The sequence below is a fragment of the Patella vulgata genome, chromosome 4 (assembly GCF_932274485.2).
Source record: "Patella vulgata chromosome 4, xgPatVulg1.2, whole genome shotgun sequence".
NCBI classification, from domain to species: domain Eukaryota; kingdom Metazoa; phylum Mollusca; class Gastropoda; family Patellidae; genus Patella; species Patella vulgata.
In genome coordinates, this window is record NC_065882.2 from 60,074,589 (window position 1) to 60,090,726 (window position 16,138).

Genomic DNA, 16,138 nt, shown 5'->3' on the forward strand with positions numbered 1-16,138 from the left:
GAATGCATGTAAAAGATCCCCTGGCAGTTGGAATTCGATATAAGAGTAGGCGATAGTGCCGCTGCCCGGGCAAAATTTCCCTCATAGCACACTGTATGGCGTATGCCTGTCTTCATTAGCCCAGTATAGGAGCAGAACAGTAGGACGTTAAACCCCATTTCATTTCATTTCATTTCACCGGATCATAGACAATCTACATACTTTTAAGTCATTGAGTCAACTGGCGGGGTTTCGATTCCCCGGTTGTACGTGACAATGAGTAGGGTCGCCTGTCCAACCTCGTGGGTTTTCTCCGGGTCCTCCGGTTTCCTCCCACTGCTAAAGACCCCACCGCGCAAGCAAATTATTGAAATAAAACTGAACCATGTGTTAGTCCCGAAATGACCTAGTTTGTGTCGAGTGGACGTTAAACCCCATTTCTCTCTCTCTCCCTCTCTACATACTTTTAAATAATGGTGGTTTGTGTTGTACCTACTACATAATTCAATAATTTTCTTTTCTAAAGGGGTTTTTAGCAATGGGAGGAAACCGGAGCACCAACATAAAACCCACAATGTTAGACAGTCGCAGACGACCAAACTCTTTGTCATGTACAACCTCGGTATCAAAACCATACCATTTGACTTAATGACAGACTTTATGATCTAAAGTGCATGTGTTAAACCATTATGCCACCCAACCCCATACACTACATAACCTTAAAATTTTTATACGCCCACATTTAAATGTGGACGTATTATGCTGTCGCTCCTGTCCGTCCGGACGTCTGTCTGTCCGTCCACAATTTGTTTGTGGACACTCTAGAGGTCACAATTCTTATCCGATTTTGTTGAAACTTGAAATGTAAGTTTATAACCCAAAGATCTCGGTTCCTTTCGATATTCGCGCATATCGGACCATAACTTCGTGAATTATGGCCCCTGATTGCACGAAAAATCATGTTTTTAGCTTGTGGACCCTATAGAAGTCATAATTTTTATCCGATTTAAAAAAAACGTATTATTATATCACCGTTACACCCTAAGGACGACTGAGTTTGAATTTGGTGAAAATCGGCCCAAAATTGACAAAATGGCCACGGTTCGTTCTCAAATAGCGTAAAAATATGGTATATCAAGGTTGTGGACCCTATAGAGGTCACAATTTTTATCCGATTTTGTTGAAACTTGAAATGTAAGTTTATAACCCGAAGATCTCGGTTCCTTTCGATATTCGCGCATATCGTACCGTAACTTCCTGAATTATGGCCCCTGATTGTACGAAAAATCGCATTTTTAGCTTGTGGACCCTATAGAGGTCATAATTTTTATCCGATTTAAAAAAACGTATTATTATATCACCGTCACACCCTAAGGACAGCTGAGGTAGAATTTCGTGACAATCGGCTCAAAATTGACAGACAAAATGGCCGCCGTTCGTTCTCAAATAGCGTAAAAATATGGTATATCAAGGTTGTGGACCCTATAGAGGTCACAATTTTTATCCGATTCTGTATCATGACCATTGATTGGAAAACAACTTTTTAATTTCTTGATGGTTTATCAGGCAATCTAAGTCTACAAAGTGACTTTTTCTGGTCAATACAAATAAGTTGAAAGGGTAGGACAGATGACCGAATTCTGCTCAAAGGAACACATCTTTAATAACCAATTGAATTGTGTATAAGTTTTGTTATATTATAGCTTGGTGAAGGTAGGAGAATATCAGCTGTATTTTGACTGTATAATTTTTCTTTTTAAAGGTGCAGATGAAGCAGCACCAGATATCAAAGATGTGAATTCCGAAAGTCTAGAAAGTGAATACATGCAAGTACGACGTAGAGAAAAACGATTTGAATTGGAACCTCATAGACTTACATTACAGGATGACCTAGGTATGATAAACTTCTTTAAACCACATGGTCCGTTATTTCTTCTAATCTTTGAAGTGTTTTTTTCATTCTTTATATATAATAATAATGTATTTTATACCTCAATCTATAAACTTTTTAATATTTAATATATAAAAATACTGTATTTTACACCTCAATCTGTAAATTCCAATTATACACCAATCTGTAAACTTCTTAATATGCAATACAATAATACTGTATTTTATGTATATTGTTTTGTAGGATCTGGTCAGTTTGGGTCAGTAGTTAAAGGTTTATGCCGAATGGATTCTAAAGATATTCCTGTAGCTATTAAAACATTGAAAAATGAGGAATTAGTTCCTGGTGTTGAGGTATGTAAATTAACATTGCAGATTTACAGCCTGCATTTATACATCTATATGTACCGAGACACCATGAAAATTTTATCCAATTTAAAAAAACGTTTAAATTTATCACCGTTACACTCTAATGACAGCTGAGTTCTAATTTTGTGAAAATCGGACCAAAACTGCCTGACAAAATGGCGGCTCCTTGTACACAAATAGTGTAAAACTATGTCATACAAAGGTTGTGGACCCTCTAGAAGTTACAATTGTTATCAGATATGATGTGATGCCGAAATGGCTGACTTTTGAGATAAAAATGTCGAGATTGTCTGGATTTCTGGATTTAACTTGACGTTTTGTTCTCTGCTACATTCCAGAACACGTTTCGCCTACCAGTATTTCAGCATCTATATAATGTTGTTTATATATTTCAATGTAATTAATTTTTTTTTTTTATTTTTTTTTTTTTAGCCAGAGCTTTTTAAAGAAGCTAAAGTGATGCAGGAATTTGATCATAAGAATATCGTTAGATTGATTGGTAAGCTTGTAATGAAAATACTATGTAGACCTAGTGATATTAATATATTAATGTAGTTGACAAAGAATACATATATTGAAGTTATGCAACCATGGTAATACATGCTCTTCTTCTAAATTTTGTGACTGTCATCTGAAAACTAATTGTATAAGTGGCAGACCTATATCGGATAAAATCCCAGGAATCAAACGTGGACATCCCGGTTAATGAGCTAGCGCCTTACTCACTGGGCCACTGCAGGTTTTTTTTTGACAATGCTACTGATTTTACATGGTTTCTGTATACTTTAGTTTGATATGTACAAATGTGAATGAATTAAGACACAATAGAAACAACAATTTCTAGCTCACAGTAATTTCTTGTTTTAATGTATTTATGTCAATAGCATACTATTTCATTATGACTTCCAAATTTTCATTATTATTGAAAAATTCTGATGCCTCATTGTTATTACTTACATACAGATCAAAATCTTTAGTAAAATAGATCTGGCATAACACATTGTTTATGAACTTTTCCACATTTTAAATTGTTTTGACAGGTATTTGTAAATCAGATAGCATTATGCTTGTGTTAGAATTAGCACCACTTGGACCTCTACACAAATTTCTTCCAAGGAATAAGTAAGAACTATATTTCAATTCTTCTCTTGTTTCTGTATTTTAATTCATTCTCCATGCCCCTGCATTTTTCTTTTTTTATACGCTCACATTTTCATGTGGACGTATATTGTCGTCGCCCCTGTCCGTGTGTCCGTCCGTCCGTTCACATTTGTTTGTGGACACTGTACAGTTCACAAATATAGATCTATCTCCTAAAGATCTTAGTGCCTTTCGATATTGGCATGTATCGGACCATAACATCATGGATTATGGCCCCTGATTGTACGAAAAATCACAGGGTTTTTTTTCATCTGATTTTAATGAAACTTGGAATGCCTGACAAAATGGTCGCCCCTCATATGCAAATAGTGTAAATTTTATTTTCATGTGGACGTATATTGTCGTCGCCCCTGTCCGTGTGTCCGTCCGTCCGTTCACATTTGTTTGTGGACACTGTACAGTTCACAAATATAGATCTATCTCCTAAAGATCTTAGTGCCTTTCGATATTGGCATGTATCGGACCATAACATCATGGATTATGGCCCCTGATTGTACGAAAAATCACAGGTTTTTTTTCATCTGATTTTAATGAAACTTGGAATGCCTGACAAAATGGTCCCCCCTCATATGCAAATAGTGTAAATTTTATCAAGGTTGTGGACCCTCTAGAGGCCACAATTTTGATTTGATTTTCATGAAACTTTAAATCTATGTTTATATCACAAAGATTTTGGTTCCTTTCAATAATCACACATATCCGAATGTAACGTCCTGGATTATGGCCCCTGTTTGTACGAAAAATCACGTTTTTAGCTTGTGGACCCTCCAGAGGTCACAATTTTTATCCAATTTTAAAAAACGTTTAAATTTATCACCGTTACACCCTAATGACAGTTGAGTTTCAATTTCGTGAAAATTGGATCAAAACTGCCTGACAAAATGGCTGCTCTTTGTATGCAAATAGTGTAAAGTATGTCATACCAAGGTTGTGGACCCTCGAGAAGTCACAATTGTTATCAGATTTTGATGAAACTTAAAATATATATTTATGTCCCAAAGATCTTGGTTCCTTTCACTATTTGCACATATCAGAGCGTAACTTCCTGGATTATGGCCCCTGATTGTAAGAAAATTTGTGTTTTTTAAGCTTGTGGATTGTCTAGAGGTCCCAACAATTAAATATATCACCAATCCACCATATTAAAGGTTGAATTTGAATTTTGGGAAAATTGAAACGAAACTGCCCGATAAAATGGCTGGCTGCTCTTTGTACTCAAATTGTATAAAAGTATATAATACGAAGGTCGTGGCCCCTCTAGAGGTCACAATTTTTATCCGATTTTGATGAAACTTAAAATATATGTTTATGTCCCAAAGATCTCTGTCCCTTTCCATATTTGCGCACTTCAGACCATAACTTTCTGGATTATGGCTCCTGATTTTTACCTTGTTCTCTATGCATCTCTTGCAAAATGTGGGTGTATCTTGCCTGGTAACAGCTGGTTGTCTAAACATATATAAATCAAAAACAAGCACAGAACAAATTATTTCTGTAGAACACCAGATATCATTTATTAGCTAGATCAGTACATTATGGTGCATATTTTAAAAAAGATAAGTGTTTATATAGAACACCAGAAACCATTTAATATTGATGAGTTAACATAGTTGAAGATTTCATGTTAGCTGTTGAAGTTCTGTTCTCAAACTGGAAAGATAATTTCATGAAAAAATGACTTTGCTTCCTACCTACACCACACTATTGAGATCTACATGGGTCGAATATTTTTAATCAAGTTATACTATAGGTATACAAAGACTTCTCTCTTAATCTGACATTCATCCTTGTATGTATCATCATCACCAATAATTATTGTGATAAAACATGTTCTATATTTTAGAGATATGAAGGAGGTAGAGATTATCAGATTGATGTTACAAGTGGCGAAAGGAATGGCTTATCTAGAAAACAAGAAATTTGTTCATAGAGATTTAGCAGCTCGAAATGTATTATTAGTCGACAGAGCATTTGCTAAAATCAGTGATTTTGGAATGTCGAAAGCTTTAAGTCGAGACAATAATTACTATGAGGTATAGTTTATGTTTGTATTTATTATTATATTAATTAGGCTGCACCAATTTGAATTTCTGTTCTTTGGTAACAATTTTGGTTCTTATTTCTTAAAAAGTTATTGGTTTGTATTCTCAAATGATTCAGCTTCATATTTTTAGGATTGAAACTTTAAATAAAATATTGTTCATGAGAACCAAAAGGAAATTTATTAATCAGGATCCCCTTGAAAAACTAAAAATTTAATTTGGTTTTATCCTTCTGTTGTCAAACTTAATCCTTGTTTTAAAGATTTATTCCTTTTACAACCAAATCTACATATAAGTTTTCAAGTTACTGATCATTTATTTTTATACACACACTTTGAAATGTGGTTGTATATTGTTGTCGCCTTCATCTGTCTATCTAGCATCCACCTCTAGGGTCTTAAATTAATATTCAATTGACATTACATTTATATGCAGTGTTTAAGGTCATACAACGAAGAAGAAGTCTTTTGATTTGGAAGGATTTCCAATAATTATGGCCTTTGATCACTTTAAAATATCTTGTGGACGCTCTAGAGACTAAAGTTAATGTGAATAAAGTCATGAGAGGCTCTACAGGTCAAAGTTTATGAACAAGTCTATTGATTTCCAATGATTTTTGATATATACCACTTTCACACCACAATGACAGAGATGACAGAGGAGTTTGAATTTCGTGAAAATTGGACCGAAACTGCCTGACTTAATCGAACCAAAACTGCCTGACAAATTATGAAATGGACCCTCTATAGGTCACAAATTTACCCGATTTTGATGAAACTTGAAATATAGGTTTATATCCCAAAGATCTTGGTTCCTTTTGATGTTGGCATGGATCGGACTGTAGCTTCATGGATTATGGCCCCTGATTGTACAAAAAATCACATTTTTAGCTTGTGGACACTCTAGAGGTCACAATTTTTATCCCAATTTTATAAATCGTTTGAATATATCACTGTTACACCTTAATGACGGTTAATGTTGAAGCATATAGTTTTCAAGGTCACAATTATCTGATTTTGACGAAACTTGAAATATAGGTTTATATCCCAAGATCATATGGTTGTCGGTTCCTTTCCATGTTGGCATGGTTTGGACCGTAACTTCATTAATTATGGCCCCTGATTTTATGTATAAATGGTGTCCTTAGCTTGTGGACACTCTAGATGTCACAAATTTTATAATCCAATTATGATCTCTGTTCCTTGTGATATTGACATATGTCTGACCGTAACATGGCCCTTTATTGTACGAAAATATCCCCTTATTGTGCATATCTTGCATGGCAACTGCTTGTTGGACTTGTATTCCCTTTCGAGAACCAACTTCCACAATATTCAAAATCCCACAAATGACTGTCGGCATCTTTAAGAATAGTTATCATTACAAAATTCAAAAATGTTCATATAGTTCTTGAATGGTGTATACAGTTGTTTGATTATGCTTATAAAATGTGGAGAAGTGTATTTTCACTGTTGATTGTTAAACTAAATTCTAAAATTGGTAGGCTGAGAAAGCAGGAAAATGGCCCTTGAAATGGTATGCAATGGAGTGTATATTTTACTGGAAGTTTGATTCCAAATCTGATGTGTGGAGTTATGGTGTTACAATGTGGGAGGCACTAACTTATGGCGGCAAGCCCTATTATGTAAGTATAAGAATAAAATTATAATTTGCCGTGAGATCTTACCCATCTTTGTCTATAGATAAGTCGAAACTTTGTATTAGGTTTATGCTTGTAAGCTCTGTGCCAATCTAGTATTGAGTGTTATTGTAGTCTATTTTATCCCAAACATACAGAATGTCAAATCAATAGCTATAATATTAATTAACTTAATACTACTTAAAGTAACCATTAGATTGGCTCTCAAAATTTAAAAAAAAAACTTAGGGTGAAGAATTATAGATGTATTGAGTTTAATCTGATGTCTTGAACTCTCTACTTCTATATCCTGACTTTTCTATAAATATAGACTTAAATGTAGATCAATGTATCAGAAACTGGCCGATTTCCTGATGAGTACACATCCTGTTCATACAGAAATAAAGCAGATCTGGATGATCGAGGAAGAAGCCTTTCACTAATTAGTTCAAATTCTGTCTCTTTTAATAATAAGAATAATTTGTTTATTCGTATGTAAATAAGTACACTTAAAAATATTCAAATAAGAATATATAAATATACAAGTATGTACAGTGAACAGTAATCATACAATCACTATTCTGGGCAGTAGTCCTATACTACGCTTCTCACTAATTTCATTCAGACATCCAGGAGATTTAGTAACTTCCCTAGATGGTGTCCATTTTACTTTACCCAACCCTAGTATTTTATGCACCCACATTTTTATTTGGACATATATTGTCGTTGCCCCTGTCTGTCCACAATCTGTTTGTGGACACTCTACAGGTCACAATTTTTATCTGATTTTGATGAAACTCGAAATGTATCTTTATAAGCCAAAGATCATGAATTTCTTTCGACATTGACGCATATCGGACTGTAAATTCCTGGATTATGGTCACTCTGTTTGTGGACACTCTACAGGTAACAATTTTTATCTGATTTTGATGAAACTTGAAATATAGGCTTATCTCCCAAAGATCTCGGTTCCTTTTGATATTCTCATGTACCGGACCATAGCTTCAGGTATTATGGCCCCAGATTGTACGAAAAATCATTATTTTAGCTTATGGACACTCTAGAGGTCACAATTTTTATCCATTTTGATGAAACTCGAAATGTATCTTTATAAGCCAAAGATCATGAATTTCTTTCGACATTGACGCATATCGGACTGTAAACGTATATAATACCATGGTTGCAGACACTCTCTAGGGGTCACAATTTATCCTTTTTTGATGAGACTTAAATTATATGTTTATAATTATATCCTAAAGATCTGGGTTCCTTTCAACATTTGCGCATATCGGATCCTAACTTCCTGGATTATGCAACAAAATGGCAAATAGTGTGAAAGTATTATATACCAAGGTTATTTTCCCTTCCAGAACCTGTCTGTTGTCTAGGCACTGAGATGGTAATCTCTCTGGCATCCAATGGAATCTGGCTTAAAAGTTTGCCATGATTTCTTTTATAAAACCTATGAAAAACATGCACAAAACTAGTGTATTTATGACCCTGAACCTGTGCAATTACTAATATGATTGGTGCCTTAAACTAAATGATGCAATAGGTAAATTTCCAATCACATGTAATTTTGTTGACACACAAAACCAGCTATGTTTTGGCTCTATAACTCTTTTTATGTGTCCATCTGTCACTCACTCGCTAACCTGATTTAAGAACAAATATGTGAATCCACTAACTAGGCAGAGATATTAATTAATACAATATAATGCTATCATTAATTATAAGAGCAAACATTCTAGCAATATTAATACAAATGTGGGCATATCTTGCATGGCAACCACTTGTTCTTAATTTCTGTTGTCTATCTGGTTTTAAAGTTGTTCACCCAGTTTGAGATGATTTTATTAAATTGCAAACAAATTACTTTTATTTCCTTTGTTTAATTTAAAATTTATTTCTAGAAAATGAAATGTCAAGATATTGTTGAATTTCTACAAGCTGGAAAGAGATTAAGGAAACCAGATGGATGTAGTGAAGCAGCATATAATATTATGATGTCTTGTTGGAAAGAAAAGTAAGTTAATAGCAGTTTTATAATTATGATGAGTTTGAAAAATATTAACAAAACTGGAGTTATATGCTTGGATGGACTATTTTTATATGCCCACTTTCTCATGTAGACATATATTGTTGTCGCCCCTGCCCGTCCGTCTGTTCACAGTTTGTTTGTGGACACTCTACAGGCCACAATTTTTATTCAATTTTGATGAAACTTAAAATATATGTTTATATCCGAAAGATCACGGTTCGTTTTGGTATTCTTGCATATTGGACCGTAACTTCCTGGATTGTACAAAAAATCACATTTTTAGCTTGTGGACATTCTAGAGGTCACAATTTTTATTTGATTTTATTTCGAAATGGCCGCTCCCCTGTTCGCAAATAGTGTTGAAGTATGTGGAGTGGCTGTTATTGATTATGAACACTGGAGGTCTTATCTTATATTTGATTACTGATAGCTATTGTGTTTTTCCTTTCAGTAAACATGAACGACCTACTTTTTCAGAATTGGCATCAAAAATGGAATTACTACATCAAAATTTATTATTGGGATAAAATCATATGTTTTAAGCTATGTTCAACTAAATTACTCACTACTGAAATAGTAGCATTTTTTAAATCTTTTAATTTATAGAAGACTGCTATCAAATAGAGGGTATATAGAATGCCACGCCCAGGATAAGAATACAGATTTCCAAGGGAATTCTGTATGTAAATGAGATTTAATTTTGATCTGTTATGATTTAAAATAAATATTGTTTGTCAGAAATACGATCCACTTAAAATTGAGAAGGCAGCTCTTGTAAAAACATTCTGTAGTAATTATTTTCCCTTGAAGTACAGTTGAAATTTAATCTGTAAAATTGTAATCTCTCATGTAGATATTATTATAGTATTAGACATACAATATGAAATTACTTATACATCTAAATTCTTTGAGGGTTTTTTTATGATATGAATTATTTATATAATATACAAAATAATTAATTGTATTCTAGTTGTGAGTATTGTGATTTAAAAGTTTATGGTTACCATTTCTGTTTCTAATTGGAACTGTGGTATATTAAACAAGATATGATATAGTATATCATCAGTTATGGATTATTTTTGGTTTGTGTTATTTTTCGGCTGTATATATAACATTGCTTTATTTACATCGAATTTAGAATATCAACCCTTATTTGACATAAATTGAACTCTCCTTATTTCCAAAATATCATAGAATTTACATAACTTGAGTAAAAGTATAATTTAGCGTGAGATTTCTTTGAACTCCTTGAAGACCTCTAAAACACTTGAAAACTTTTTATCAGTGATTGCTTTGAAGATTAAATACAATCTGTACGATATAACTATGATTTCAAATCTTATCAAACCAATAAATATTATTTTACCTATAGCTACAAACCTCCAAAGCACTGATGCCTCTTTAAATTCCAGGAATATTTTCTTAATTGCTTTAATCAGGATTTTTGTGAAATGTAATTTTTTCTTGTAATATTATTTTTAGATGTGAACACTATTTTGTACATATGTAAAAAAAATATTTTTGTACTTAAAATTTCAAATTCATGTTTGTATATAAAAATGTTTATAAAAATTGAAGTTTTAGGTAGTGTTCATATTATTTATTTTGCCAATTAATGCTATTTCAGAGACATTCCAGGTCAAAATTAAAAATGAATGTAAGAAAGTATATAATGCAGGACTACGTTTATTGTAAAGCTAAAAGTCTGATGGAAATTAATCTGAATATTGGAGCGGGTTTTCTTTTGATATTTGTTTAATATTTACATTACAGCACTTACTTCATGAAGAAGTGCCAAACTTAAAGGTCACCGGAAAAGCATCAATTTTTTTAAAAATAATGCAAGTAATTATGTCAACATATACTTTCCATAAGTATAGCCCGAACCCGAATGTCAATATTACCTGCAACAGGTAAATTTCAACATTAGTAATTTCTGCCGTTCTCCACGGGTAGTCGGAACTTTCCGTCAATAAGCAATCCGTGACGTCATTTTAATCCTTTTGCACATAGAAATATAGACTAGAATATGAGCAGAAGGACTAAAATGATGTCACAGATTGTTTATTTACGGAAAGTTACGACTGCCCACGGAGAATGGCGGAAATTACTAATGTTGAAATTTACCTGTTGCTGGTAATAATGACATTCGGATTCGTGTTATACTTATGGAAAGGATATGTTGACATAATTACTTGCATTATTTAAAACATTTATGAACCTTTTCCGGTGACCTTTAAAAAAGAATAGGCAACTTTTAAAATTAGCTTGATCTTCATGTAGCATTTGTTAAACTGCTCATAGTAAACCAATAAACATGTATATCTCAGAATAGGCATGCCATATTCTTCTCATATTTTGCATACAATATATCTACATTATCACATCAAATCAAAAATTATTTTTGTACCAGTGCTGAAGATTATTAAATTTAACTATTTTTGAATATTTTTTTTGTTTTTGAAATTTTGCATAATAATTGTTGTTTTGTTTTAAAATTTTGTTAATTTTATGAAATGATTTTTTGTTTTAGCTTAAAGTTACTCTTACGCATGATGTATATACTTATTAATTTTTTTGCTTAAATATGACATATGAATTTTATTTGTATTAGAAAAATTTCATTCAATCTTCTCTTTACAAGATGCTTGAAACCACCATGGCCCTGTTCTTATTTTTAATAATATATCACCATGTTAGTCCAAGAAAATGACCACAGTGAATATGAAATGAAACAATAGAAAACCAGAGTGATAGCATAAAGGAAGTAAGATCGTTTCATCTTCTTCTTTGGGTTACTAAATGGCACACCTTTAAACCACATCTAGAAAATATTTTGGTTATTTTTAGAACTAAAATAAAATTTAGATTAATCTTGATATAGATATTAATTGACTACTTTACTCTTTCATTTTGCAATTTGTGTTTTATTGTCAAAAAAACACCAAATCAGACATTTTTAGCCCCAATAAATCACCAATTTTTGTTTTTTCATATTTTAAAACCGATATTGATGGATAGATAGTTTGATATCATGTCATTCAATATTCAGTTATTCTGCTGACGATAAACATGTTTTCTGAATTGGTTTAAATTATACCATTAGGACGCAAGAAAGGGTGTGTAGTAGAAAGAGACACTTAAGAATTTTCTTATTTACCTAAATCTACCTACATATTATTCTTTTCTGAGTTAGTTGTGTTCTAATTGTTATATTAACTATTTTACATGTAACTTCGGAATATAAGTTATGGTCTTTATGATTTTGATGTATTTACCGGTATTTTTGTAAGGTCTTTGCTCAATCTGTTTTTCATAATGTTTAAATTTGTATTTAGATTTTATTACTTTCTATTTAGATGTCGATTGGCATAAAAAAAAACTTGGATGGAATTTATTCTCATCCATGTCTATGTGTATATACATGATATATCTGTGCTATATAATGAAGCTTTTACCAGGTAAGGGAACTCATATTGTTAATTTTGCATTCTAATGAATAAGAAATGAATGATAATAGATTCACTGTGTATTCACAGAACAGTGTGTTTATAGTATTAAGTTTAGTTTGGTCTAGCATATACTATTTGACCGAAATATTCTTTTTGTCCTAATGGATCATGTTGGCCAATACTTTGTCTAGAATCTGTTCATTATATATTTATTTTGTGTCCATATTTCAAAAAATGGTTTAAATGCTTTAATGTTAAACTAACTATTGTATATATTAGTGAAGTGCCTTATTAATGACATATGTTATTTGATTAAGTTCAAATAAAAAAAATGTACCTTAATTTTTATGTAGTAAAAGTGACCCTATGCTATTATTATCAGCAGTTGACTTACAATTTCAACACTATAGATACAATGACTTGCAGTCATAGCATTCTCCAGTTACTAGTAGAGCAGTTGATTTATGACAAGAGTTAAAACAGTTACAACAACTCTTATTTATCTATATAATTACAATTGATTTTAAAGTAGCTAAGTCTTTAAAATCTCCGACATGTTGTGATCTTATCCGAAAAGATGGGCTTCTGATATCCAATAATTAAGACAAAATAAACATTTTACTATTTGTACACAAATCGTAAACCATATTGCGTTTCAGCGCCATTTGTAACAAGGGACTCGAAGAATGAGGCTAGATATTTTTCACAAGTCATGTCAAACAGTGAGCCATATACTTATCTGGAGAGCATGCACAATAAATACTATCGGTGTAGACTGGCAAATGCTAGAGATTGCCATTCGGTGTAGTTTGCCGAACATAACTGATTAGAAATTACAGTAAAAACAGATACGATTGAATGTAAATCAGTTTATATACATTCATATTACATTATTATATGCTTTGCGACCCATTCGTGTCAATTTCTAGGTCCAAAATATTAGCGATTTAGCTCCTTTATATCTTATCTCTATAAATTACAATTGACTTACAATCTCATATCTGTATAATTACAATTGACTTACAATCAGATCTCTATAGTTACAGTTGACTTCTTATCTCTATATAATTACAACTGACTTACAATCTTATCTCTTTAATTACAACTGACTTACAATCTTATCTCTATAATTACAACTGACTTACAATCTTATCTCTATAGTTACTGTTGGCTTAAGTATCACTATAGTTACCGTCTTATCTCTATAATTACAACTGACTTACAATCTTATCTCTATAGTTACTGTTGGCTTATAGAGTTATAATTTAGGTATCACTATAGTTAAATTTGACTTACAATCTTATCTCTATAGTTACAGTTGTCTTGCAATCTTATTTCTGTTGTTACTGTTGTTACAAATGACTTACAATCTTATCCCTATATAGTTACAACTGATGTTACAAGGATTTGGGTTAGGGGGTCTGGCTACATGTTATTATATGTTAAAATTAATTACCTTTTCAATCATTAATTTCTTCCCGTTAAGACTAAATATATTTTTTTCTTCATTGATAGTGGGAGTATTTATCTTTGCCTGTTAATACTATGTTTTAACAAGAAATAATTATTTTTATATGTTGCTTTTCTACTGTAAACCTATTAAGTTTAATAAACAATCTTTATGCAGCAGAATTTTTATTAGTATTAGAAAATTGAAATTGGGTTTAATGTCTTGGGTTTAATGTCTATGTGCTATAAGAAAAAAGTACTGTGTAGACTGGAATAACCAGACACTAGAGATTAGCATTCGATTGAGATTGAGACTTCTGGCGTATTTCGCCAAACATAACTGATGATTTGAAATTATGAGTAAAAACGGAAACGATAATGTAAATCGGTTTATATACATTTATATTACATTATTATATGCGTTGAAACCCATTTGGGTCAATTTCTTGGCCCCAAATATTAGTGTTTTAGCTCCTTTAAATACACTTGTCATTCCAATAATGGTCTGAATGAGCCCATGGACCTTAAATTGATGAGTCCTATCTGTTCAGAAAGAGTCAAGAATCTGGTCCAAATCTGGCCCGAATGAGCCAGGTCTGAATCAGCACGATCACCCGTGAAAGATGCCTGTCTTAATTGAAGTTATTCCCCTTATTTTAAATCAGATATTATAATGCATCACCATGTGAAACAGTTGCTGTAACTTCCATACTCATGCTACAATAAATGTAGTTGTTATTTGAGATTATTTTGTTGTGTATGAATACAATGTTAATAAAATAGTCTGCGTCATGTACTATGAAAATGGTTGATTAAAATATAATGCGCTGTGTTTATGGCAGTGGCTATTTGCCACATGTGATAAGCAAGAATTTCAAAATAGCCTTACGACTACAGACCACAATTGTTACCCGATTTTAATGAAACTTGCAGATTATGATAACATTGATAACATCTCTGAGTAGCCAAACTTTTGGCCACTTCCGGTTTGCGAGATATGGGGGTTACCAAACATCTCATGTGGCACATCTACAGACCGCAATTATGAACCGATATCCATGAAAGTTACAGAATATGATAACATTAATAATATCTCAGAGTAGGCAAAATTCAATCACTTCCGGTTAACGGTTTCCGAGATATCAGGTTACCACACATTTCATGTGGCACCGCCACAGACCACAATTATCAACCGATATCCATGACACTTACAGAAAATGATAACATTAATAATATCTCAAAGTAGCCAAAATTTCGACCACTTCCTGTTAGCGGTTTCCGAGATATCAGGTTACCACAGATTTCATGCGGCACGGCTACAGACCGCAATTATCAACCGATTTCAATGAAACTTGCAGATTATAATTACATTAATAATATCTCAGAGTAGGCAAAGTTTCGGCCACTTCCGGTTAGCGGTTTTCGAGATATCAGATTACCACACATTTGATGTGGCACGGCTACAGACCGCAATTACCAACCGATTTCAATGAAACTTGCAGATTATAATTACATTAATAATATCTCAGAGAATGCAAAATTTCGACCACTTCCGGTTAGCAGTTTCCGAGATATCAGGTTACCACACATTTCATGTGGCAACGGCTAGTGACCGCAATTACCAACCGATTTCAATGAAACTTGCAGATTATAATGACATTAATAATATCTCAGAGTAGGGAACATTTCGACCACTTCCGGTTAGCGGTTTCGGAGATATCAGGTTATCACACATTTCATGTGGCACGGCTACAGACCACAATTATCAACCGATAACCATGAAACTTACAGAATATGATAATATTAATAATATCTGACCCGAACCATTGGTTATGACCGAACTTCCTACATAACCGCTGAGCCACGCTAATGTAGATTTCTATGGGCCGTTTCCCTCTGGCGAATCACTCCTTGTCGCCACGGAAATTGAAATCGTCAAATCAACAGCAGCTTAAAGTATCATACCAAAACCAGATAAGATGTTTCCCCACTCAGCGGGGGGATCACTTGGCTAAGTGGGTAAGACACTGGCTCGCTAGCCTGAAGTCGGGTGTTCGATCCCTGCATTGGCCGAGGAAGTTCATTCAAATTTTCTGGCGTGGTTTCCCTTTGTCAG

The 16,138-nt window shown here is 33.0% G+C and overlaps 1 protein-coding gene across 1 annotated transcript in view; it reads left to right on the forward strand.

Annotated features, from left to right (window-relative positions):
- Positions 1 to 14,199, forward strand: part of LOC126818958 (tyrosine-protein kinase SYK) — a 37,873-nt gene extending 23,674 nt beyond the window's left edge. The window contains exons 9-16 of the mRNA XM_050546673.1: positions 1,742 to 1,873; positions 2,114 to 2,223; positions 2,671 to 2,737; positions 3,279 to 3,360; positions 5,243 to 5,432; positions 6,946 to 7,086; positions 8,994 to 9,106; positions 9,573 to 14,199. Coding sequence (XP_050402630.1) covers positions 1,742 to 1,873; positions 2,114 to 2,223; positions 2,671 to 2,737; positions 3,279 to 3,360; positions 5,243 to 5,432; positions 6,946 to 7,086; positions 8,994 to 9,106; positions 9,573 to 9,648 — 911 coding nt within the window. The 3' untranslated portion in view covers positions 9,649 to 14,199. The remainder of the gene's footprint in view (positions 1 to 1,741; positions 1,874 to 2,113; positions 2,224 to 2,670; positions 2,738 to 3,278; positions 3,361 to 5,242; positions 5,433 to 6,945; positions 7,087 to 8,993; positions 9,107 to 9,572) is intronic.
- The last annotated feature ends 1,939 nt before the right edge of the window (positions 14,200 to 16,138 follow it).